This window comes from Podarcis tiliguerta (assembly GCF_965153285.1).
Source record: "Podarcis tiliguerta genome assembly, chromosome: 11".
Classification (NCBI taxonomy): domain Eukaryota; kingdom Metazoa; phylum Chordata; class Lepidosauria; order Squamata; family Lacertidae; genus Podarcis; species Podarcis tiliguerta.
Genome location: NC_139544.1, coordinates 15,456,688 through 15,480,779, shown reverse-complemented (window position 1 = coordinate 15,480,779; position 24,092 = coordinate 15,456,688). Strand labels below are relative to the sequence as shown.

At 44.3% G+C, this 24,092-nt stretch overlaps 1 protein-coding gene across 2 annotated transcripts in view; it reads right to left on the bottom strand.

The window, feature by feature from the left end:
- The window catches only part of MARCHF3 (membrane associated ring-CH-type finger 3), a 184,593-nt gene that overhangs the window by 10,625 nt on the left and 149,876 nt on the right, over positions 1–24,092 (bottom strand). For both annotated transcript variants that reach the window (XM_083404367.1, XM_083404368.1), the window contains one exon: positions 7,559–7,768. In XM_083404367.1, coding sequence (XP_083260493.1) covers positions 7,559–7,768 — 210 coding nt within the window. The remainder of the gene's footprint in view (positions 1–7,558; positions 7,769–24,092) is intronic.

Here is a 24,092-nt window from a genome sequence, read left to right as displayed (position 1 = left end):
AGCACCACTTTAACTAATGGGGCCTCCTGCTGCTGCTGCGCCGCCGGAGCACAATTTCTGTTCTCATCCTGAAGCAAAGTTCTTAACCTGAAGCACTAGTTCTGGGTTAGTGGAGTCTGTAACCTGAAGCGTATGTAACCTGAAGCGTATGTAACCCGAGGTACTACTGTGTGTGTGTGTGTGTGTGTGTGTGTGTGTATACATATAATTTAGTTTTACAAATTAAAATTTACATTCAAAATCATGAATTATGAAAAAATAAACAATGATTCAACCAAATCTCTGGATTCCCCGCCCAACCCTCCATGGGTTCCGTCGCTAGTCCTTTTCCGCTGCATATTTTAAGTCACTCCAGTTTTTAAATATCCCATATATCCCTAGTTCTTGTTACAAGTCATATTCAAATCCTGCTAAAGAGCTCAGCTGTGTACGGTGGTCTCCAAGGTAAGTTATAAATTCCCCCCATTCTTTATTGAAATTCTGTTCTTCCTGGTTTCTGATTTTCCCAGTCATTTCCGCCATCTCCGCGTAGTCCATCAGTTTGGTTTGCCATCCCTTTCTGGTGGGAACTTTTTCTTCCTGAGGACCCTCCAAATTATAAGCAGAGAGATGGGGCCCCCTCAATATTCCTTGGCGTATGACAGGCCTCGCTGGGCCCCCTCCAGCTATGACAGGCCCCACTGGGCCCCACCAGTGGCTGGCCCCATCAGACCTCCTCCTGCCACATGACGTCAATTATGTGCACTGGGCCACCCCTAAGTTGGGCGGAACCCATCCCCTGTGGGTATTAGGCAAAGTGATACAGGTGCAGATATTGAGGGACGGAGCCTTCTATGCCATGGGGCCCATCCTAGGCCCCCTAAGCTAGCCTACTGCCCTCAAGCGAGGAGGTTGTGGGGTGCTGTCACAGCAGCCATGATGAAGTAAGATTCAGTTGCCAGCCTGATAGGATCCTGTACATGGAAATGGCGAGATAAGTGGCACCACCATGCCCATCATCTCAGGCAGACCAGCCCTGGCAGACAGCACTTTTATTTTAAGAGACTCTGCGTCTCCACAAAAACTTTTCATATTTTGTCTGGGATCCTTAATCCACCCCATTCAGAGTCCCCGAGGTGAACGGCAGCTCTTAGCACCACTTGATATAAGGCAATTACAGAAATGGTGATTGCAGAATTTTCCATCCCTCTTAAGAGCCTGCTATTTTAGGGCATCGCAAGTATGATCTGCATTAAAATGTTGCAGCGAAGAGTGTTCTTGTTCATTGTTCCAGGCAGTCAGACCACACCCTCCTCCAGGACAATCCATTCCACTTCTCCCTCCATTTTCTATGTGCCCCCCCCCTTAAAAATAAAAGCACTCCATGGTTACTGAGCACATTCAGTTCTCAATGAGCTGTTTTCCGCACGCAGAATGACCCCCCCCCCCTTTTGAGGGAGAGGTTAATTTCTGCAAACTTTAGGATTCCTCCAAGCCAGAAAATACCACCTGCTTGTGTGCAGATGGTGTCAATTTAGCTGCATAATATTTCGTTTATAACCCTTTCCCTTTGTATTTAGAGGTCCTATTCCTCCCTCAGCCCGGCAGAAAGTGAAAATAGTTGTTTCCGGGAAAGCTGCCATTGTCTCACAGCTATATGGGTACTGGAGTGACAATAACTAATACCTCAGCTTCCTTCCCTGAAAACCTTCGCTGGTTGCAGAGATAAGGCTGTTGTGTCGCAAGCTGCTGTCGTGTTTAGGTGTGGAGATTTCCTTAAGGGAGGGTGGACCGGGTCAAACTGAAGGCTATAAAGATTTCTGCAGCGTCACAAACTGGCAGAGGGAACAGGGCACCAGCCACCCATTGATTTATGTTGAGCATTATGAACGCTAGACAGCACAAAGAAATAGCAGCCCGTCTAAAATTAAACGGTTTAACTTATGCAGAGGTTGCGCAGCTGACAGGCACCAATTTCTTTTGGCTACTTTGGAACATTTATTTCATTTACTTGGTCCTAAGGTAAATGCCAAAGATGCAGTTTTTGAAAATCAGACAGGAAAGGACTTGAAAAGCAGAGCAGGAAAAGTACAGAGCAAGTGAAACTAAATATGCACCATATATATATATATATATATATATATATATATATATTTGTTCACTCCAGTGGTTTCCTAACTGGGGGCAGTCAAAGAGCTACGCACATGGCATTTCTTTAGAAAGTTACATATTTGGAGGGGACCGAAGCAAATCAGGTTTCAAATCATTTGGTTTACTGACTGGAGGAGACTGCTTGCACTGTAATCAGAAAGCCGGTGACTTTCAAAGGCTGGAACAGATAACAAACAGTGGGGTGGCGACAACAGAAAAATGTTAGTGTGAAATTGCAGACTATGAAATTGGGGAGGCAGATGGAGGCAAAAGAAAATAAGGTCAGAATTACACCTGGTAAGAGTCTTACAGCACAACCTAATAATAATAATAATAATAATGATGATGATGATGGTGATGTAAGGTAAAGGACCCCTGGACGGTTAAGTTCAGTCAAAAGTGACTATGGGGTTGCGGCGCTAATCTCGCTTTCAGGCCGAGTGAGCCGGCATCTGTCTGCAGACAGCTTTCCGGGTCATGTGGCCAGAATGACTAAACCACTTTTGGCACCACGGGACACCGTGACAGAAACCAGAGCACACAGAAATATCGTTTACCTTCCCACCACAGTGGTACCTATTTATCTACTTGCCTTGGTGTGCTTTCGAACTGCTAGGTTGGCAGGAGCTGGGACAGAGCAAGAGGAGCTCACCCCGTTGCGGGGATTCAAACCGCCGACCTTACAATCGGCAAGCCCAAGAGGCTCAGTGGTTTAGACCACAGCGCCATCCGCGTCCATAATAATAATAATAATAATAATAAAAGTAAAGCCCTCCTCATCTGACTGGGCTGCTCCAGCCACTATGTGCAGCTTCCAACATATACAAAAACCTAATAAAACATTAAAAAAACTTCCCTATACAGGGCTGGCTTCAGGTTGTCTAGTTACTTATCTCCTTGACATCTTAGGGGTGGGTGCCACTACCAAGAAGGCCCTCTGCCTGATTCCCTGTAACTTCACCTCTATCAGCTGATTGTCTAATTTTTCAATGTGAGATACTTTCATTAGTTTATTGTTTACAGGACTACATTTGTTACATCTTCTGTTAGTGAATTACACAACATGTTTTGATGCCAGGAGCCACCTTGAAGATAGTTTACTATGGAAAGGCAGCATTCAAAGACGCAAAGATGGTGATAAGTTTTAAAAGTTGGAATTTCTGAGATATTGGGGGGGGGGGGGTGGAGTAGAGACAAGAAGTGGTGTTGTGTTAATGACATTGAACGGATGCTCTGTAAAAGGTGAGTGGAACTCACAGTGGCTGTTCTCCAGTAAGAGCCCAATGTAAAAGCTGCCAGAGTCTTCTGGCACCTTAAAGGCAAAACAGATTTATTGTCACATAAGCTTTTGTAGACTAAAGCTCACTTAAGCAGATATATGAAGTGTCATTCTCATTTTGCAGGGGGGGGGGGAGAAATGTGAACGGTGGGTCCAAAAGATCACGAAACGCAAGAGGCACAGTCACAGAATGTCAGACTGTATCTCTCACTGCATGACCTTTTGGTCCTGCTGCTTACTATTTTCTTTGTAGGTCTCTCTCTCTCTCTGTAATTTCTCTCTCTCTCTGACAACCGAGGATAACACGCCAGGCATCTTTGAAAGCTTATGGCACACTAAATCTGCTAGACCTGTAGATATGCCCATAAAAATCACTAGCCTATCCCCCCCAAATACTAGCCAAGACACTTGTCACCTACATTCTCATCCTTCACAGCCATTGTAAAAATGCTGACTACTCAACTTCCACTGGGTAGGATGACAGATGAGAGACACATCACTCTACATCCTGTTTGCCATTTCCATGCTGGTGATGGAAGAACTTTACTCCCTTGATGGCTAGCACAGAAACCAGGTGGGCTTCTGGGGGAGGTATGGAGATTCTTCTTCTTCCTTCTTCTTTGGCAATCACTTGTAGAGCCAGTGTGGTGTAGTGGTTAAGAGCGGTAGTCTCGTAATCTGGGGAACCGGGTTCGCGTCTGCGCTCCTCCACATGCAGCTGCTGGGTGACCTTGGGCCAGTCACACTTCTTTGAAGTCTCTCAGCCCCACTCACCTCACAGAGTGTTTGTTGTGGGGGAGGAAGGGAAAGGAGAATGTTAGCCGCTTTGAGACTCCTTAAAGGGAGTGAAAGGCGGGATATCAAATCCAAACTCTTCTTCTTCTTCTTCTTGTAGCTGAGTAAGATTGTCTTCCATAAACACAGTTTTAACAATGAGTCCATAAGTGACTGTGGAGGCCAATGCTGGAACCACACGTCCTTCCACAGTGTGGATCACAGTGTGGATTTGCCAAGCATGCCTTCCTCTTAGCACGTTTCTCCCTTGCGTCCTGAGTTGAAGTGTCTTCAAAGCCCATGACATCTTTGGTAAAGGCTGTTCTCCAATTGGAGTGCTTGCAGGCAAGTGTTTCCCAATTGTTGGTGTTTATACTACATTTTTTTAAAGATTTGCCTTGAGACAGCCTTTAAACCTCTTTTGTTGACCACCAGCATTACGCTTTCCATTTTTAAGTTCAGAATAGAGTAGTTGCTTTGGAAGACGATCATCAGGCATCCGCACAACATGACCAGTCCAATGAAGTTGATGTTGAAGAATCATTGCTTTGACACTGGTGATCTTTGCTTCTTCCAGTACACTGGCATTCGTAGGCCTGTCTTCCCAAGTGAAGTGTAAAATTTTTCGAAGACACCATTGATGGAATCTTTTGAGGAGTTGGAGATGGCGTTTATAAGCGGTCCATGTTTCACAAGCATACAGTAAGGTTGGTAGTATAACAGCTTTGTAAACAAGCATTTTGGTTTCCCTGCAAATGTCCCGGTACTCAAACACTCTGCACTTCAATTGGGAGAAAGCCCCACTCATAGAGCTCAGGCGATGCTGGATTTTCGGCATCAATGTCGGCCCTTGTGGAAAGATAACTGCCCAGGTAGGAGACGCGATCGACATTTTCCAATGTTACACCACTGAGTTGGATTTGTGGTGCTGCAGAGGGGTTATTTTGTACTTGTTGGTGCAGCACTTTGGTTTTGGAGATATCTGTGTCTCTGTCCACTAACCCACTCTTACTGCATGGAATTCCCAAGGCTACTTTAAGATGCCACAATATTTTTTGTTCACAAAACTCAAAATATCTATTTAATGCAGGGATGGGAAATCTCAGGCCTAGGGCCAGAATGGGGCCCTCTGTTCATTCTTTGGGACTCTTCACGCCACAGCCTCCTTGAGAGATTCTGCCTGGCTGGAATGTGTCCTTGAACTATGATGATGCCCACTTGCTTCCCTGGACAGAGGCCGGGGAGATATGCATCTGTACAGAAACTTCTGACATTGGCGTGGCTCAAAATGTAGGCTTTTGTGCTCAGATAAGAGTCGCGACTGTTGGTCCACCTGCCTCTCACTCTGCCCACTGAAGAGATCCAGTCCCCGCATGAGGGAATGCACCCAAAAAAGGATCCCACCCTCGATTTAGTGTGTCAACAGGTTAGTTATTGCACATTGCTGAAAACCTGAACATAGATGGAACTCACTTGTTTCCATTACTACAACTTTGATTATTACAACAGGCAGGGTGCATGGAGGAGCAGATCAGGTACTGCAAAATTTCAAGGAAGGAGAAGCAATTTCAGGGATGTCAGTTTTTGCCTTTCACATCAGGGTATTTCAGATGTGATATACACACAGTTTAAACTTGCTATCTCATAGTAACACACACACAAAAGTGTGAGTATTGCAAGTGCAACTTCGAAAGCACTTCTACTTCCATGTCAAAATGCCTGTGGGGCGCTGACCTCAGACTCTCATCTGCTGCAACCAACATGCCTAATGGTTAGGGATGAGGGGGAGCTGGAGTCCAGTAACACCCGGAGGACCAGAGGTTTTTCCATCCCCATCCCTGCTTTATGAGCTGCTCCTTTCCCCAAATCCGTGTGCCACAATAAGACATCTTCCAGGCAAGAGAATTCAGTGCAATTTCTCCATGCCTGTGCATCAGACTGGCAGTCCCCTGGAAACAGATAAGGCCAACTTGACGTATTCATGTATTCTGTCTCCAACGAACTTGTGATCGAGCTGCCAACCTTTCCCACAGATTAGAGGAGCAAGTTCAGTCAGTGACACCAAGTCACAGATGTCTAGACGAGGAAACCAGATTGTATTTTTAAAAGTGCTAGAACTCAAATTAGTGCAGTAAACCCCCCCCACAACACCAACCTTTCAACACTGTAACAACATTATCGTTGTCTAACCTACAGTGTTAAACTAACAGCTTCAGACTTGTTATTTCTGAATATCACTGAGCCTTGGAAAACGTTGACTTTTCAGTACTCCATATCAAAGGAATGAGAACGGTTCAGTTCTTTCCCACTGTAGTTCGTTCAGTGCATTCCAGGTTGCTCTTGCCCAGTGTCAACAGAAGACCTATTTAGGGAGACTGAGAAAGGTCTTGTGAGCTTCTTGTCCTGAGGCAAGTTCAGCTGTCTTGCAGAATTTGCATTAGAATAAGAAAGCACGCTTGTCTCAAACGTTTTCTTCCAACACCCACTAACTGAGGAAAGGAATGTATGCTGGGTGGGATCCCTATACTCCAGATTTTATTTTGCATTTAGCTGATATGGAAAGGTATTGTTTTGTAGGAGGGAAGCATCCACTTCTCCTTTGCGTGTACACATCGGAAACTGAAGTGCCCTGCCTCTTCAGCCCATTTTTCCAAGTCCATTCAACTTCTCCCTTCTCTAATTAGAGCCTGTCCAAAGTTCCTATGTTCAGAGGCTAGCTTTACATCTATCAGGTGCCAAAATCCCAAAGGAGCAGAAAAGACTATTGATGTATGCGACCACGGCTGCATGGATGTTACTGGCCCAGAGATGGAAAGAAGATAAAGTCCCTACCAGAGAAGAATGGCAGGTGAAGTTAATAGACTACGCTGAAACGGCTAAAATGACGGGAAGAGTCAGAAATCAGGAAGACCAAAAGTTTAATATGGAATGGGGAAAATTGATAACTTATCTTAAAGACCACTCTAAACAGTTAAAAGCATTGGTAGGGTTGGGATAGCACTCATAGTTTAAGGTTGATTCTTGACATAATGGGAGAAGTAAACGGTTTGGATTATCATAAAATATGTGGGAGGAACTGATTAATAATAGGACCCACATTGCGGAGGATGGAAGTCCAGGATATTCCTTGGAATCTTGTTTTTATGATTTATTTTTGATATATTTTTAAGTTGAGAAATCAAATAAATAAATGTATAATAACTTTACATCTCCACAGTCAAAATCAAAGTTATGAAGCTGGATCCTCTTTTGATAGAACAAGAGTTGTGCAGGGTGATCTCTGAACACTGCTACATTATGGCAACATGAAAAAAACCATGGCTCTCCAATCTAAATGAAACTTAACAACAAAACAACAAAAAAAAGAGTACTTACTAGTGTCCAAAAGAGGTAAATTGTGAAGAGTGCGACAGTGAGTGCAATGAGGCCAACAGCTTCTAGCCTACTACTAAAGTGCAGGTGGTCCACTGCTCCCCGAAGACACAGCCAGCCAGAGATGGTAGCCAACGGAGTAATAAACAAGAAGCACACCATGTCCCCAAACAAAGTTCGTTTCTCGTGCTGGGGGCCGGGATTTCTTAGCCACTGTAGAAAGAATTAGCACAGAATAAGTCTCAGCAAAATCAATGCTTTCATCGGGATAACTTGGCTCCCTTCCCTTAACACAACTCACAACATTCCACTGTCTTTTTAGTTAGTTCTCTGCTCGGTTTGTAAAACGGATGGTTCAAACAACCCAAAACACAAGCCAGATGATTGCAAAGAAAGAAAGAAAGGAAGGAAGGAAGGAAGGAAGGAAGGAAGGAAGGAAGGAAGGAAGGAAGGAAGAAAGAAAGAAAGAAAGAAAGAGGGAGGGAGGGAGGGAGGTAAGGTTCACAGGCTATGGAGGACTTGATCACAAATTTAGTGACAGCTGCATGAATTATTATAGCTGGGAAGTGGAATATAAAATGGAAGAATGGTATGAAGAGGTGTGGGATATAGCTATTAATAAAAAATTAACATGTGCCATTATGGAAAGACAGGGAATATGCTGGAGAAATGATTTTGAAGAGATGTGGAGGATGTTTGTAGAATTTGTACTGTTAAAACGGAAAGGTGTCAAGCCATCACAAGAGGTGTTGAAATTTTGGGAGGTTGGATAGTTACAATGGAATGGTTTCAATGGTAGGGTGCACGTGTTTATTCTTATTTATTTATGATTATTGCTTTGTCAAAACAAACAAACAAAAAAGAAAAAGAAAATGCTGTTAAAAACCACTATTAAAAAGAGGTAAAGTGAAGGTGTGTCATCTGAAATAGGGTAAGTTGGGTTTATTTGCTGTTTTCAGTGACTTTTTTTTTCATTTCTGGGGTTCAATACTTGCAAAAAGCTGATAATTCACTCAGTGCTGTAAAAATTATTTAAGAATTTCTGTGCCATGTTGCAAAACAAAGTCCACACCCCACACACCCCGCTCCAAGGTGGCTTACAATCAAATGGAAAAAGATAGACAATATAAGACCAGTATATAAAATGTTAAAACAGCAGCACGAAATAACTCAGACCAGGAAGCTAAGTCAAATGTACTGTAATTTAAAAGCATTTTAAAAGCAGTATCAGTTTAAAACCCACCCCACCCTCTTTCTCTCAAAGAGAGAAAAAAAGTATCATATTTTTCGTTCTATAAGACGCACCAGACCACAAGACGCACCTAGTTTTTGGAGGAGGAAAACAAGGGGGGAAAATTCTGAATCTCAGAAGCCAGAACAGCAAGAGGAATCGCTGCGCAGTGAAAGCAGCAATCCCTCTTGCTGTTCTGGCTTCTGGGATAGCTGCGCAGCCTGCATTCGCTCCATAAGACACACATACATTTCCCCTTACTTTTTAGGAGGGAAAAAGTGAGTCTTATAGAGCAAAAAATATAGTACTTAATGCATATTTAAAAGAAGATAGGGAGGGAGCCAAACAAACCTCTTGAGGGAGGGAGTTTCAAAGATATGAGGTAGCTGCTGAAAAGGCTCTTAGAAAAAAAACTTATACAGACCAAGTATATAGGACAGAAAAGCACTTATTCTCACCCTTTCCCAAATCTGGACATTTCACAGCTTATCTGGGGAGTGCTGGCTTTTACAGGTGTGTTTTGTAAACTGAAGGTAAAACTAATTTAATGAAGACTAGTAATGGCTCTCTTTTTGAAACAGCATCAATAACCTGCCTATAGGCCTTGTGATTTATTTACATATTTGTGAGTGGATGGGCATGGGCATAGGAACAGGCTGAAAAGATCACTCTTTTTTATAATTTGCCAAACCTCTAGGCAGAGTCTGGGAGAGAGAAAACCACTGGCTGTTAGAGGTGCCATGAAACCTGTTACTTACTTACTTACTTTTTAAAAGAGGGAATCGCTAAAATGCAATGCTAAACAGTTTCGGATTACAATGCAAGAGTAGTCCATGTATTACAGTTTGGGATCAGGAAACCTAAAAGATCGTTTCCCCCCTTATATATCCCACCAATCATCAAAATTGCCTCCTGTGGATAACATCTTAACCAGGAGATGCATGCAATATGGGAATCTGGCCTTCAGTGTGGTGACACCTATTTTTTGGAACTTCCTTCTGTTACATTAGACAGGTACCATCCATGTTGTCTTTTTGGAGCTTCGCCTTTCAACAACGCTTTTCGGTGGAGATATTTATCCTAGCCTGCACATATATTGGAACTACAGTGGTACCTCAGGTTAAGTACTTAATTCATTCCGGAGGTCCGTTCTTAACCTGAAACTGTTCTTAACCTGAAGCACCACTTTAGCTAATGGGGCCTCTTGCTGCTGCTGCGCCGCCACTGCACAATTTCTGTTCTCATCCTGAAGCAAAGTTCTTAACCTGAAGCACTATTTCTGGGTTAGCGGAATCTGTAACCTGAAGCGTATGTAACCTGAAGCGTATGTAACCCGAGGTACCACTGTATTATAACTGTTTACACACACACACACACATACACAAAGTTTTTGTACTTTTCCTGTTTTATGGTTGTAACTGTTTTGTTTGTTTCATAATTGTATTAAAAAAAATATGTACCCCACCCTGGGACATTATGGTAAAGGTTAGCCAAGAAAGCTAATGAATAAATAAGTTGTGCTGCTGAACTGCTGTGTCTCTCTTTTCTCAAACTAGCAGAGCCAATGCACTTAAAATCCTTAACTCTTAAAACATCTATAGTATCCTTATTCACTTACCGTAGATCCCAGCCCCTAGAGAAATAACTGTACAGATCACTATCCCTGCTTATAGATTGCACGATTGTTGCTATTCATTTAATTATACGTGCATCTTGCCATTCAGGGCAACGCACACAGATATCCTCCCTTCAATTTTATCATTGCGGCCACCTTGTGGGGTCGGTTAGGCTGAGAGAAAGTGACAAACTCAAGGTCACCCAGTGGAGCTATTACTACTACTTATGAGAAGAGTTTTGACCACACTGTTTTTCACTGATCATTATACTAGAGGTACAAAAGTATTCCACACTCAAATCTTGCCGATCAGAAGGTCGGCGGTTTGAATCCCCGCAATGGGGTGAGCTCCTGTTGCTCGCTCCCTGCTCCTGCCAACCTAGCAGTTCGAAAGCACTTCAAAGTGCAAGTAGATAAATAGGTACCGCTCTGGTGGGAAGGTAAACGGCGTTTTCGTGCGCTGCTCTGGTTCGCCAGAAGTGGCTTAGTCATGCTGGCCACATGACCTGGAAGCTGTACGCCGGCTCCCTTGGCCAATAAAGTGAGATGAGTTCCACAACCCCAGAGTTGGCTACGACTGGACCTAAACGTCAGGGTTCCCTTTACCTTTTTTAAAAAATCAAAAAAATCTATATGGCTCATGATTTGTATTTTTTCCTGCTGAGTCTAGAGATTTTTCTAGCAACAAATCATGTTCCAAAGTGACCACTCTGTTTCAGTGGCGTAGCGTGGGGGCTGCAGGGGGGCTGGCCGCACCGGGCGCAATATCAGGGGGGGGGGGGCGCGCTCGCACTCTCAGCTCTCTGCCCCTACCTGGCTCACTCACTCTCTCTCACTGCAGTGCTGGCTGTGCAAATCTGATCCGAGCCGTCGGGTCGCCGCCCACTGGGGGGGGGGTGCCAGGCATGCGGTGCGGTGCGGTGCAGAGAGAGAGTGAGGGACTATCTGGGGGAGGGACAGTGCAGCGGGGGGGGGGGTGCAAATTACTTGCCTTGCCCCGGGTGCTGACAACCTACGCAACGCCACTGCTCTGTTTGATATTAGGAGTTGTGGCTGGGGTCTCTTCCTGCCTTAGAGCAAAGGATTTGACTAAGTTGACTCTTGTCCTTTCCAAAGTCCTCATTTGCAGTATCTCAAAGCACTTTTCACAATGAACTAAGAGAGGGTAAGGCTGCAATTGAGTTTTCTAACATAAGAAACTTCTCCTGTGTTACTGAGATACTAAAAGTAATATGAAGCCAGTAATAAATCTCAACTGTTGAGAGGAGGAGGGAAAAGGGCAGAGGAAAAGAAGATGGGAAGAGCCGAAATGTCACCAAGTCCGCACAAAATAGGAAGGAAGATTTGGAAAACAAAGAGCAGAGAAAACAAATGTCTCAGTTCCTACAATTGTAGCAAGAAGCATACAAAAACATAGCTCTAATGGCTACATTTCCCCCTCTAAAACAGGCTTAATAATACTCCCCCACCACCCCAAGTTACATTGTATGCTACGAATCATGAACTGAGTAATAAACCAAAAAGGTAACTGTAGCAAAGAAATATCAGGTCTCATATCTGTTAGCCTTTTACTTGTTCTAATTATTTTTTATCCGACAGTTCAATTACTTTTGAAACCTAGATGGCAGCAAAATTTAACTCCTGTTAAAAAAATGAGAAGAATGCAAAATTCTCAAGTGTTAATAATTGTAAAAAATATTCATAAAAATCACCCTGATAAATGCATCTTTTAGTAGATCCAAAATAATTTCAAGTCATTTTCAGGCTGTGGTTATTTTGTGGGTGGGATTCAATCACATCCCATGCAATTCAAGCCGATTTGATGTCCTTGTGCAATAAACTCCCTTCCATAACAACAAGAACAACTTCTGGGAATAGCAATGCTCAGTAAACAGTGAACATTGTCTAACCTCCCAACATACCTTCTGCAAACAAATTAGGGTGAATGAGAACTAGAGCAAAGCTAACAAAATGATTTTGACTAAACATCAGGAAGACCTTTTATTATTATTATTATTATTAGAAATTAGACTGGCCTCGACCAGAGCCAGGGCCTTTTTGGCCGTGGCCCCGGCCTGGTGGAACCCTCCCCCACAAGAGACCAGGGCCCTGCAGGATTTGACATCTTTCTGCAGGGCCTGCAAGACGGAGCTGTTCCACCAGGCCTTTGGGCAGGATGCAGTTTGACTCACTTTCCTTTGTATAAAACAAGCCTGAAGGAGGCCCCCAACCCACTCACAGGTCCCTGTATGATCAGTGGAAACAGTTGTTCCTGGCAAGTATTAGCCACTCTCAGTTCCACCCTGATAATTGCCACCTGCCCAGAGTTTAACTTGTCTGAATTAATTTTAAGATGTATTTTAATTCATTGATATCTGTTTTTATGCTTATTGTGTTGTTTTTATGATGTTAGCCACTCTGAGCCCAGCCTCAGCCAGGGAGGGAGGGATACAAATATTATTATTATTATTATTATTATTATTATTATTATTATTATTATTATTATTATTACCCACCCATCTGGCAGCCACTCTGGGTGACTTCCAGCACATATAAAAACAGAATAATACTTTCTGATGGTAAGAGCTCAACTGTGGAATGGACTCCCTTGGAAATGGTGAGCTCTTCTTCCTTGGAAGTTTTTGGGTGGCTACCTGCCCTGTAAAGGGATATGGGTGGCACTGTGGGTTAAACCACAGAGCCTAGGGCTTGCTGATCAGAAGGTTGGTGGTTCAAATCCCCACGACGGGGTGAGCTCCCGTTGCTCGGTCCCTGCTCCTGCCCAAATAGCAGTTCAAAAGCACGTCAAAGTGCAAGTAGATAAATAGGTACCGCTCTAGCGGCGGGAAGGTAAACGGCGTTTCCGTGCGCTACTCTAGTTCGCCAGAGGCAGCTTAGTCATGCTGGCCACAGGACCCAGAAGCTGTACGCCGGCTCCCTCGGCCAATAAAGCGAGATGAGTGCTGCAACCCCAGAGTCGGTCATGACTGGACCTAATGGTCAGGGGTCCCTTTACCTTTACCTGCCCTGTATGATCTAGTTGAGATTCCTGCATTGCAGGGGGTTGGACTAGATGACCCTTGGGGACCCTTCCAGCTCTACAGTTCTATGGTTCTATGAATGCTCACCAAACAGGTCACCTAGAAGCAAACTTTTCTCTTATCACTGGGCTGTTGCCCACAGTGTCACTCAGGAGACAGTAAGGTTCCACCAGCGAAATAGGGGCGGATTCGTGGTAATTCCATGTGCAACTCTCCCTAAATCCATTCCAGAAAGTTGGGGGACCCTCCAGATCAAACATGAGGGGAGCACATGAACGCTTCAAATGGTAAAACATTCAGTGTGGACTGTCAGGAGTTCAGCCTACACTCGAGTAGGACTCTGGCAGAGACACATGCCCGACTGGCAAGTTCTCTCCCTCCTGGTCAATCATTCGGGAGCTTCAAAAGCTTTCTTCAGCCCGAACATCACAGCGACCGTTGCCAACAGACATTGGCACACTTAGGGATCCGCAGAGTTTGCGCATCATGCTTAACAGACCTCAGCAACTCAGCATTTTGGCTAATCTACTTTATTTACATATAAACACACACGGAGCACTGCAACATGGCTCCCTCTCTCTCTAGCATCAGACAGCAAAGAGAAGAAGAACAAAGGACAACAGTCCCACTTCACGGAACACAGTAACACAAACATCCTGTTTCCGTCACTTCCCCCTCTGTGGAGTCAAAACATATACCGTCATGTGATAGACAACAATCCTATGACTGCAATCATGGAGCAGGAATTCTAACATTCATACAAGCTGAAAAATGAAAGTGTGTGAGACTTATTTGTAGCTTTATTTGCTACATTCTTCAGTGAAAAAATAAGGTCGTGGCACATGTAGATCCCACGAGTCTTAGATTCTTTGGCTTCAATGTTTTAAAGCACGATAGCCGCACAATTGTAACAACAGAACCAGGAAACCAGGCCTAGATGCAGGAAAGCAGACCTAGAACATTCCCAGAAATTGGCTGTTGAATTGTTCTTAATTGTAAGAGGAATTTCTCCTGATGTTCAGCTGATTCTACCATCCTGTAACTTAAACCCTTAACATCTTGCCCTCTCTTTTAGGGCAGCAGTAAACAAGTCTTCCGCCCCTTTTTGTGGCATTCAGCTATTTGGAGATGCCCTTATGTTTCCCATTGCTACCACCACCTCAGTTTCCTCTTCTCTAGGCTAAACATACCCAGTTCTTCCAATCTTTTCTCATAGGACTTATTCTCCACACTGCTGGCAATCTTCGTTTCCTTCCTCTGAACCTGTTGCAATTGGCCTATGAGTCTGTAAACTATTTAACACACACACACAACTCAGACGTCTTTCCTCAAGGTTGTATTTCCTTTGTGAGAATAATGGGTTCTGTGACCTGTCTAAATTGCATGTCTTCTTATTTTAAGCCTATAAGAGATCGCAACAGTGATTTCTGGCGATGCTAACAAGGCCGTTCCCTTCCAGAAGGCTAGAAATGCCATTTCACAAACATTCTATTTTGTTTTTCAATATTTCTGTTTCAGGCTAGGAAGGTGCAGGACTTTAAAAAATAATCTGAACATTTCTTAGGGAAGTCACTTGGGGTTGAGATTGCGAGATGTTTTTCTGTGCCCATTGAGCTGGCACCAGCAAAGACTATGATGTAAAACTTTTCTAAAATAGAATAAATAAAATAAAAATCCATACAGAAAATTCTTCACAATCTAGGATAATCATTTCCTTTAGGCATCACGTCCATCCTGAAGCTCTAATAAAACAGGTAGAGATAAAGAAATTTCATATCCCTATAATTCCACTTACATTTGCTAAACATCTAGTTGGCCTTTTCTGCCTCAACATAACACATAACATACCAGTGAACAAGGAATGCAACTCATACAAGTCAAACACCCCTCTCCCTTAAATGCAGTTTAAACTGAACTAGTCAGATTTGTAGGGATGCAGGTGGTGCTGTGGCTTAAAGCACAGAGCCTAGGACTTGCCGATCAGAAGGTCGGCGATTCGAATCCCCGTGACGGGGTGAGCTCCCGTTGCTTGGTCCCTGTTCCTGCCCACCTAGCAGTTTGAAAGCATGTCACAGTACAAGTAAATAAATAAGTACTGCTCCGGTGGGAAGGTAAATGGCGTTTCCGTGTGCTGCTCTGGTTCGCCAGAAGCGGCTTAGTCATGCTGGCCACATGATCCGGAAGCTGTCTGCGGACAAACGCCAGCTCCCTCGGCCTATAGAGTGAGATGAGTGCGCAACCCCAGAGTCATCTGCGACTGTACCTAATGGTCAGCGGTACCTTCACCTTTACCTTAGTCAGATTTGTGCTGTAACTAACAGGTTGGGATAAGCATGAAATCTAAAGACCCCAAATCAATCATACATTTCATAACACTTTGCCCTCTGCTATCGAGCAACAGTTCTTCTGACTTCTCCTGTATTTATTTCTTAAATTTTCTAGGATTTTTTATTATTAATACATTATGAATTTGAATTATTACATCTGTGTATTGCATCCATCCCGCTACAAGTCGGATGACATTTACCAAAAGCAGGGGATGAGAAGTACGTGGAAGAATACCCTAAAGTAGATTTTTGAAGAAGGTATAGGTGAGATTCTACTGACTAGTCCCATCACTGGAAGCCTGCACAAGAACTTCCTTTAGGGCAATGGGCCTTCCCCCATTGCTATAAAATAGACTTTAGGGTAGGGTTCCCAGATGTCCCTGGTTCCCGGGGACAGTCCCCAGATTTGCAAATCTGTCCCCGGTAAACATGGCAGCAACAGCCTCAGCAGCCCGGAGTCAGCATGGTAGCACAGTTGGCTCTGGCTGGCTTCAGGAGCTGCTCGCTGCTGTTGGGCCCGCCATTTTTCCTCTCTAGAAGTCCCCATATGATGTGTCTTGTGCGTAACACATCATATGGGGACTTCTGGCAAGGAAAAATGGTGGGCGACACTGTAGCAAGCAGTAAGCAGCTCCTGAAGCCAGCCAGAGCCAACTGTGCTACCAGGCTGGCTCTGGGCTGCTGACTGCCGCTGCCGTCGCCACTGCCGAAGGGGAAGCAGGGACATCCAGCAGTACAGATCTCCTATCCCCTTCCCCCTTTGTTTTGACTGATCGGGGAAGCTCGGGAGGTGCGGGTGGTGCGCCGTTGCCAAGTTTTTTAAAAACTCTGCACATTAATGTTTCACAGGGTGTGAAAGAAGGGCTTTGCACCTTTATAAAATATGCATGTGTGCTTGGGCCCAGGGTCTTTTGCCCAGTGGCGTAGCGTGGGTTGTCAGCACCCGGGGCAAGGCAAGTAATTTGTGCCCCCCCGCTGCACTGTCCCTCCCCCAGATAGTCCCTCGCTCTCTCTCCGCACCGCACCGCATGCCTGGCACCCTCCCCTCCACAGTGGGCGGCGACCCGGATCGGATTCGCACAGCCAGCACTGCAGTGAGAGAGAGTGAGTGAGCCTGGTAGGGGCAGAGAGCTGCGAGTGCGAGCGCACTCCCCCCAGATGTTGCGCCCGGTGCGGCCGGCCCCCCCTGCACCCCCCACACTACGCCACTGCTTTTGCCTCAACATCCCCTCTACTGACCCCCTGTTGCTACTCAACTTCAAAAAATAAATAAAAAAGTGTCTCCGGATTCATTAAAAAAAATCTGGTAACCATACTTTAGGGGGGAACCGGGAAACCGCCCCCCCCCAGAACAGTGAACAGAGGGAGGGGGCATCGTTCTATCTGGCAAGCTGAAAAGCTTGCATTTCCAGAAAAACCACCATAGCACCTCTTTGAACTGCCTAGATTTAAAATGGATTAGTAGGATGCCAACAACACAGGAGAAATTGATACGGCACCTTTTCGAATGCAATGGCAAGAAGTTAACCGGCAGGACACAATCTGGAAAGAAAATGGCTCTACTCATGAAGGATGAGAGGTACAACAACTGCCATTGTGGAAACAAAGTGAGACTTCTGCCCAGATAAATAGTGAAGCTCTTCCATGAAATGCTCAATCCGTCAACCAGTAGCCACATTCCCTGCCAGAGACACAAATATCTGCCAAGCTCTTCTGGTCTGAATGCAGCCTCCATGCTTCAGCACCACAGAGATGATTTTTCACACACAGCAGAATCTCTTTCGTGCCTGCCGTGCGCTATGTGTGGATATATTTGTTTACTACAAGATAGGATGCAAATGCCAAAGATAAACTGCATATAAGCGATTGGGAATAAAGGTTTTTTACATTCACCACTGGCCAGTTGAAGGAAATGCTGACACAGGAAGCCTCACTGGTGGCAACATCTTGAGATCTCAACTCCTTGAGTCTGAATTCGCTACTAGGCCCGTTGCATTTTTAGGCACGCTCTTTCCCTCTCTCTTTTATAATATTGTTTTATTGGTTTTCCAAATTATTACAGATTAGGCCAAATTACTTTAATACAATTTCTTTTTTTAAAAATCAGGTTTCCCGCTTCGACTTCATCTCTTCTTTAATATCCACTTGATCCTTCACTTGAAGTTAGTCCATTATCACAGCTGACCATTATTCTCTCCTTACATACAGTGCCTGTTACTCCTCATAAATATAAAATCCATTTCACATGTGTCCCTCATAAACATTGTACTTGGACCTGGTGTGTTTGCTCTTTACCTCTCTTTTTTAAAAATTTTTTTTATTAACTTTTCCATTTTAGCAATCCAGTAAAAACCACATCAAAACATTCAAAATTATAATACAATCAAAAAAAGCCAAATATTCATGCCAAATTATATATCTTTGGGTGACTTCCCATGTTCTGAAGTTCAGGGAGTGATGATCTAATATTGATCTAATATTGTACTGCATTCCTTAATTAGTCCAAACAGTCCCAATAAAACATTTCCAATGCTGATCCTTCATTTATTTATCACAGCCTCTGAATTCATTTAGCAAGCGGGTTAGGCCTTTGTAGTTCTGTGCGAAATAGTTTAATTTTCTCCTTTATTTTCCTGTTGTAATCCAAAGTTCCTTTCGCTTTCTGCGCAGAAAGGCAATTCTCAGTGCATCACATCCAAGACAAAGGGAGATCTAGCCTTCCGCCATTAGTGCCGGGCAGATGTCCAAAATTCCCTTCTGTGATCTCGTTCCAGTTCTTTACCACTCTTGACCCACGGACAGATCCTGTAAACGGGAGTGACTATCTCAACATGCCTTCACACCAGCTTGCCTATCGATTGTTACTGTACAGGGGGAATGGGGAAACCCCCAACGCACAGGTCTAGCTAGGCTTGCCAGGCACCTTCAGTGGACCCACGAGGCCATTTTGTCCATGTCACAGCCATCTGCTCAACACCTGACATCATATATGACATTGATGGCACCAGAAAAGCTCCTTTGAAAGATATGGGATGGGCTTCTTGTGATCCAACCACGTCTTCAGAAGGTCCTCTCAAGGTGCTTCTAACTGGACTTCAGATCTTCAAAGTGGCTTCTGAAGATCCCTGTGGGCAAAAAAAGGCTTCCTGACATCATTGTGACATCAGGAGATGGACAGGTCCACCCACCTGTCTAACATAGCCCAGGAAGGGTGAGTGAGAGAAAAACCAGTTCCACCAGGCTTGAAAAGTTCTCTTCTCCTGCTCTACAGATCATACAGCTGAATGTGTGCAACGACTGCACTGGAACAATGTATTTTGCAGTGACAGCAGGAGGTGTGAATACTCTCAGGGCTGCTAGATGTGCAACAGCATATTTGCACATACAGTCGTACCTTGGTTCTCGAACAGAATCCATTCTGGAAGTCTGTTCGACTTCCGAAAACGTTCAAAAATCAAGGCACAGCTTCCAATTGGCTGCAGGAGCTTCCTGCATACAATTGGAAGCCACGTCAGACGTTTGGTTTCCAAAAAAAGTTCACAAACTGGAACATTTACTTCTGGGTTTGTGGTGTTCAGGAGCCAAAATGTTCAAGTCACAAGGCATTTTTGAACCAAGGTATGACATTTCATGTTTATCACCAGAGGATGCACTTACGAAGGAATGATTAGCATGTATTAACCATGGGGTATACTTTTGGAGGATTAATTCAATGGCATTTTTAAAGAAAATTCTGGAATAGAAGGTCTTTCCAAATGCCAAATTTTGCTTGAACGTGGGGACTAAATGTTCAAGTTTCCTTGCATATCACTTATTGCTGTCACCTCAAGGTTAGTCAAACATTTTGGCAAGGCAGTTGGGAAGATGACATTTTAGAAAAACACACACACAAACTGGCGTATTAAATTACATTCAGACAGAACTCTTGAGCAGTTCTTGGGCGTTTTATGCAAGGTTGAAGGGTTCTGTTGTTAGGATTTATCTCATTTCCTTAGAAAATACCGCTGAGGATAGCAGCTGGATGAAGGTGCTGTTGCAATCCCCGATTACAATTGGGCTGCTTCTAGACATGATTGATTGCAACCTACACCTTGTTCAATTTCCATGAATCCTTGTAATGAGAAACTGTAAGACAACCAAGAGGAACTTGAAAGTGCTTCTTTCAAAGCCGACTGCCAAAGAGTTGGAGGGAAAGTTGTTTGCTTAAAAGGTGACCCGCGGCATTAGAGAATGAGACCTGGACTTTTCATTGATTGTGGTGGGACTGCAGGTGCAGAACTTGAGATCAATCTACTGGGAACTTCTCTATGCACAACCCCACTGAATTGAGTTTGTTTTCTTTGACCCCTCGTTTCCAATTCTACTTTACTCAAATTAGATTCCTTCAACTGCATTTGGGACGCGGTTGGCGCTGTGGGTTAAACCACTGAAGCCTAGGGCTTGCCGATCAGAAAGTCGGCGGTTTGAATCCCCGCGATGGGGTGAGCTCCCGTTGCTCGGTCCCTGCTCCTGCCAACCTAGCAGTTTGAAAGCATGTCAAAGTGCAAGTAGATGAATAGGTACCGCTCTGGTGGGAAGGTAAACGCCGTTTCCATGCACTGCTCTGGTTCGCCAGAAGCGGCTTAGTCCTGCTGGCCACATGACCCGGAAGCTGTACGCCGGCTCCCTCGGCCAATAAAGCGAGATGAGTGCCGCAACCGCAGAGTCGGCCACGACTGGACCTAATGGTCAGGGGTCCCTTTACCTTTTAAACTGCATTTGGCCAAGCCATCCTTCTACAGTGGCACCTTGGTTGTCGAATAGCTTAGCTCCCGAACAAATCGGCTCCCGAATGCCGCAAACCCAGAAGTAAGTGTTCTGGTTTGTGAACATTTTTTTGGAAGCCGACCGTCCGGCGCGGCTTCCGTGGCTTCTGATTGAGTGCCAGAAGCTCCTGCAGCCCATCAGAAGCTGCACTTTGGTTTATGAATGGTTCTGGGAGTCAAATGGACTCTCGGAACGGATCAAGTTCGACAGCTAAGGTACCACTGTATACATGAACACAGGGATGGCAAAACAGGGTTCCCTGCCCTTCAAATTATTTTTCTGAAACAAGAAAATAAGACAGGAAGCCAAAGTGTGGGATTAAGGTAGCATCTAAATTTAGACCTCACATTAGTGTCACAATGGCATCTGGCTACGTTCAGGTGCCCAAGACTAGCAATATTGCAAGACTGGATATGACTAAAATAAATAAATAGAAGCACACCACCCCCACACAAATATATTACCGGAAAAGCTTCACTATACCCAGAACACAATTGAATACATTACATGTTATTTTACCCTCTGGTATAAATTAAGATGTATGATATTAAGCATCAGCAGTTACTGAAAATGGCATATGCATACATCCTAATATAGCATGCACTAATTTTTCCTAGACATGTTTCTGTTCTAAATGTAGTTTCCAGGCTGTGTTTCAGAAAAGTGCACCGTCAACCTACTCTACAGAGGAAAAAGTCAAGCCAGCAGATCCATTCATGGAGGCAAAGGCCGCACAATGATCTCGATAAAGTGCTGAATGGGCTTTTTGATGCAGACATATGGTAGGTGCTAGCAAGCTGTGAAAGACTCCTGTCTGGGACTAAATGCCACTGGTGCATATGTGGAGGTGACCATGCACAGAAACAAATTAAAGCTATAGAAAATGTCAGTGGGGAGAGATCTGTTAAGTGGATGGCTATTAACAACAGAGGCAAACAGCAGAATTATTATCCATGCTCCGGTGACCCTAAAATATCACATACTATGGGGTTATTTTTTCTTTCTCCACAAAGCTTTGCAGAAATGCATTTCTGTAAGTACGCAGTTTGAATGGGAAGATTCATCTGAAAGTTGCACCAGCCTGCGACAATCCGAAACACTTGAGGTAGGCAAGGATTAGGATAATTCTCACATCCCCTTGATAAACTGGCAGTAATGTTTACTCATCAATCCTAGGGATATGGGTGGCGTTGTGGTCTAAACCACTGAGCCTCTCGGGCTTGCCGATTGGAAGGTCAGGAGTTCGAATCTACGCGACGGGGTGAGGTCCCGTTGCTCTGTCCCAGCTCCTGCCCACCTAGCAGTTTGAAAGCACACCAGTGCAAGTAGATAAATGGGTACCGCGGTGGAAGGTAAACAGCATTTCCATGCGCTCTGGTTTCCATCATGGTGTTCCATTGCACCAGAAGTGGTTTAGTCCTGCTGGCCACATGACCTGGAAAGCTGCCTGTGGACAAACGCTGGCTCCCTCAGCCTGAAAGCGACATGAGCGCTGCAACCCCATAGCTGCCTTTGACTGGACTTAACCGCCCAGGGGTCCTTCACCATTTACCTTTACCCATCAATCCAGCTATCCAACTGTCTGGGATGCAACCTGTTTTCATGACATATGACAATTGCAAAAACATCAGGATCAGACAAATGAATGGCTTCGTACATTTTTCTAATCATCCTGATTCTGAAATGGCAGTGACTTGGAGAGGATCTGCAAAGAGGAGTGGGACAAAATACCTCCTGAGATGTGTGCAAACCTGGTGGCCACCTACAAGAAACGCCTGACCTCTGTAATTGCCAACAAGGGCTTTGCCACCAAGTACTAAGACATCTTTTGCAAAGGGATCAAATACTTATTTCACTCATTATAATGCACAACAATCTCCGACTTTTGTCTTCTGGGTTTCTGGGGGGTTTTCCTGTTGTTACTCTGTCTCTCACAGCTACAATAAACCTACCATTAAAATTATGGACTGGTCATTTCTTCATCAGAGGGCAAACAGGCAAATTTAGCAGGGGATCAAATACTCCCCCCTGCCTCACTGTATGCTACCAGATCTTAATTTACAGTGGAGCCTCGCAAGATGAAAAGAATCCGTTCTGCAAGTCTCTTCGTCTTGCGGTTTTTTTCGTCTTGCGAAGCAAGCCCATTAGCGGCTTAGCGGCTTAGCGCTATTAGCGGCTTAGCAGGCTTAGCGGATCAGCTGATAAGCGGCTTAGCGGATCAGCTGTTAAGCGGCTTAGCGGCTTGGGAAAAAGGGGGGGGAGGAAAAAAACCCCGCAGGAACTCGCAAGACATTTTCGTCTTGCGAAGCAAGCCCATTGGAAATTCGTTTTGCGAAGCACCTCCAAAACGGAAAACCCTTTCGTCTAGCGGGTTTTCCGTCTTGCGAGGCATTCATCTTGCGGGGCACCACTGTATACTCACATATATCAATATATAGTTTTGAGCTTCTCTTGTTTTGTACAAAAGAAATAAATAGTTCATAGAACCATAGAATTGTAAAGCTGGAAGGGATCATCAGGATCATCTAGTCCAGTCTTGGGTCTCCAGCTGTTTTTGGACTACAATTCCCATAATCCCTGACTGCTGGTCCTGCTAGCTAGGGATGATGGGAGTTGTAGTCCAAAAACAGCTGGAGACCCAAGGTTGGGGAACCCTGATCTAGTCCAAGTTCCTGCAATGCAGGAATCTTTTGCCCAGTGTGGGGCACAAACCCACAACCCTAAGATTAAAGAGTTTTAATTTTACACAGCTAACGAGAATGAACACTGAGCACTTCTTAAAGGAAAGCGTGCCATTTTTGTACAGGCACTTTTCAGAACAGAAGCAAATGTCAAGCAATCATTTGCCTTAGGTGGATTAAATGGGAACTCTTGACCTTCTCTGGATGAGCAATTAGCATATAGTGAACACATCTCATAAGACTCTGCACATATTCTAGCTAGCCTGAAGATCTAAGTGCAATTTCCAACACTCAGTCATTTAAATCCCTGGGGAATTTTAAATTCATCAGCTATTTAAATAGGAATGGATCCACAGCTAGAGCTTGAATATTTGGGTTTATCAGTCCTATCCTAACCATGTTGATTCAGAAATAAGTGCCACTGGCTTTAATAAGACTTTGGCCTCGCTATATTTGCGTAGGATTACAGATGTACACACCTCGATCTTAAAATGCTGAGATGTTACACCACCATGTTCAATCAAAGGCACTCCCCAAGTAAGTGTGAATAGCATGTCAATCCTATGCAGAATAATTTGGGGAGCAGATTCCATGCACTTAGTGGAATTTATTTCCAGGGGAACGTATACAAAATCTAAATTTTCACCAGTGAAAATCAGCAATGTTTAAGGGTCAAAGTAGGCTCAGGCTGAACACACAAGCTGGATAACTTTGTAGATTTGGCTGTATGGAATCTTCCAGCAGGCTGCAGCAGCAAATGTTCGGCCTATCAGATATAAGGGGGAAGGTTATAAAGGACATGGGATGACCACCATCGGCAACAGAAGCCATTTTAA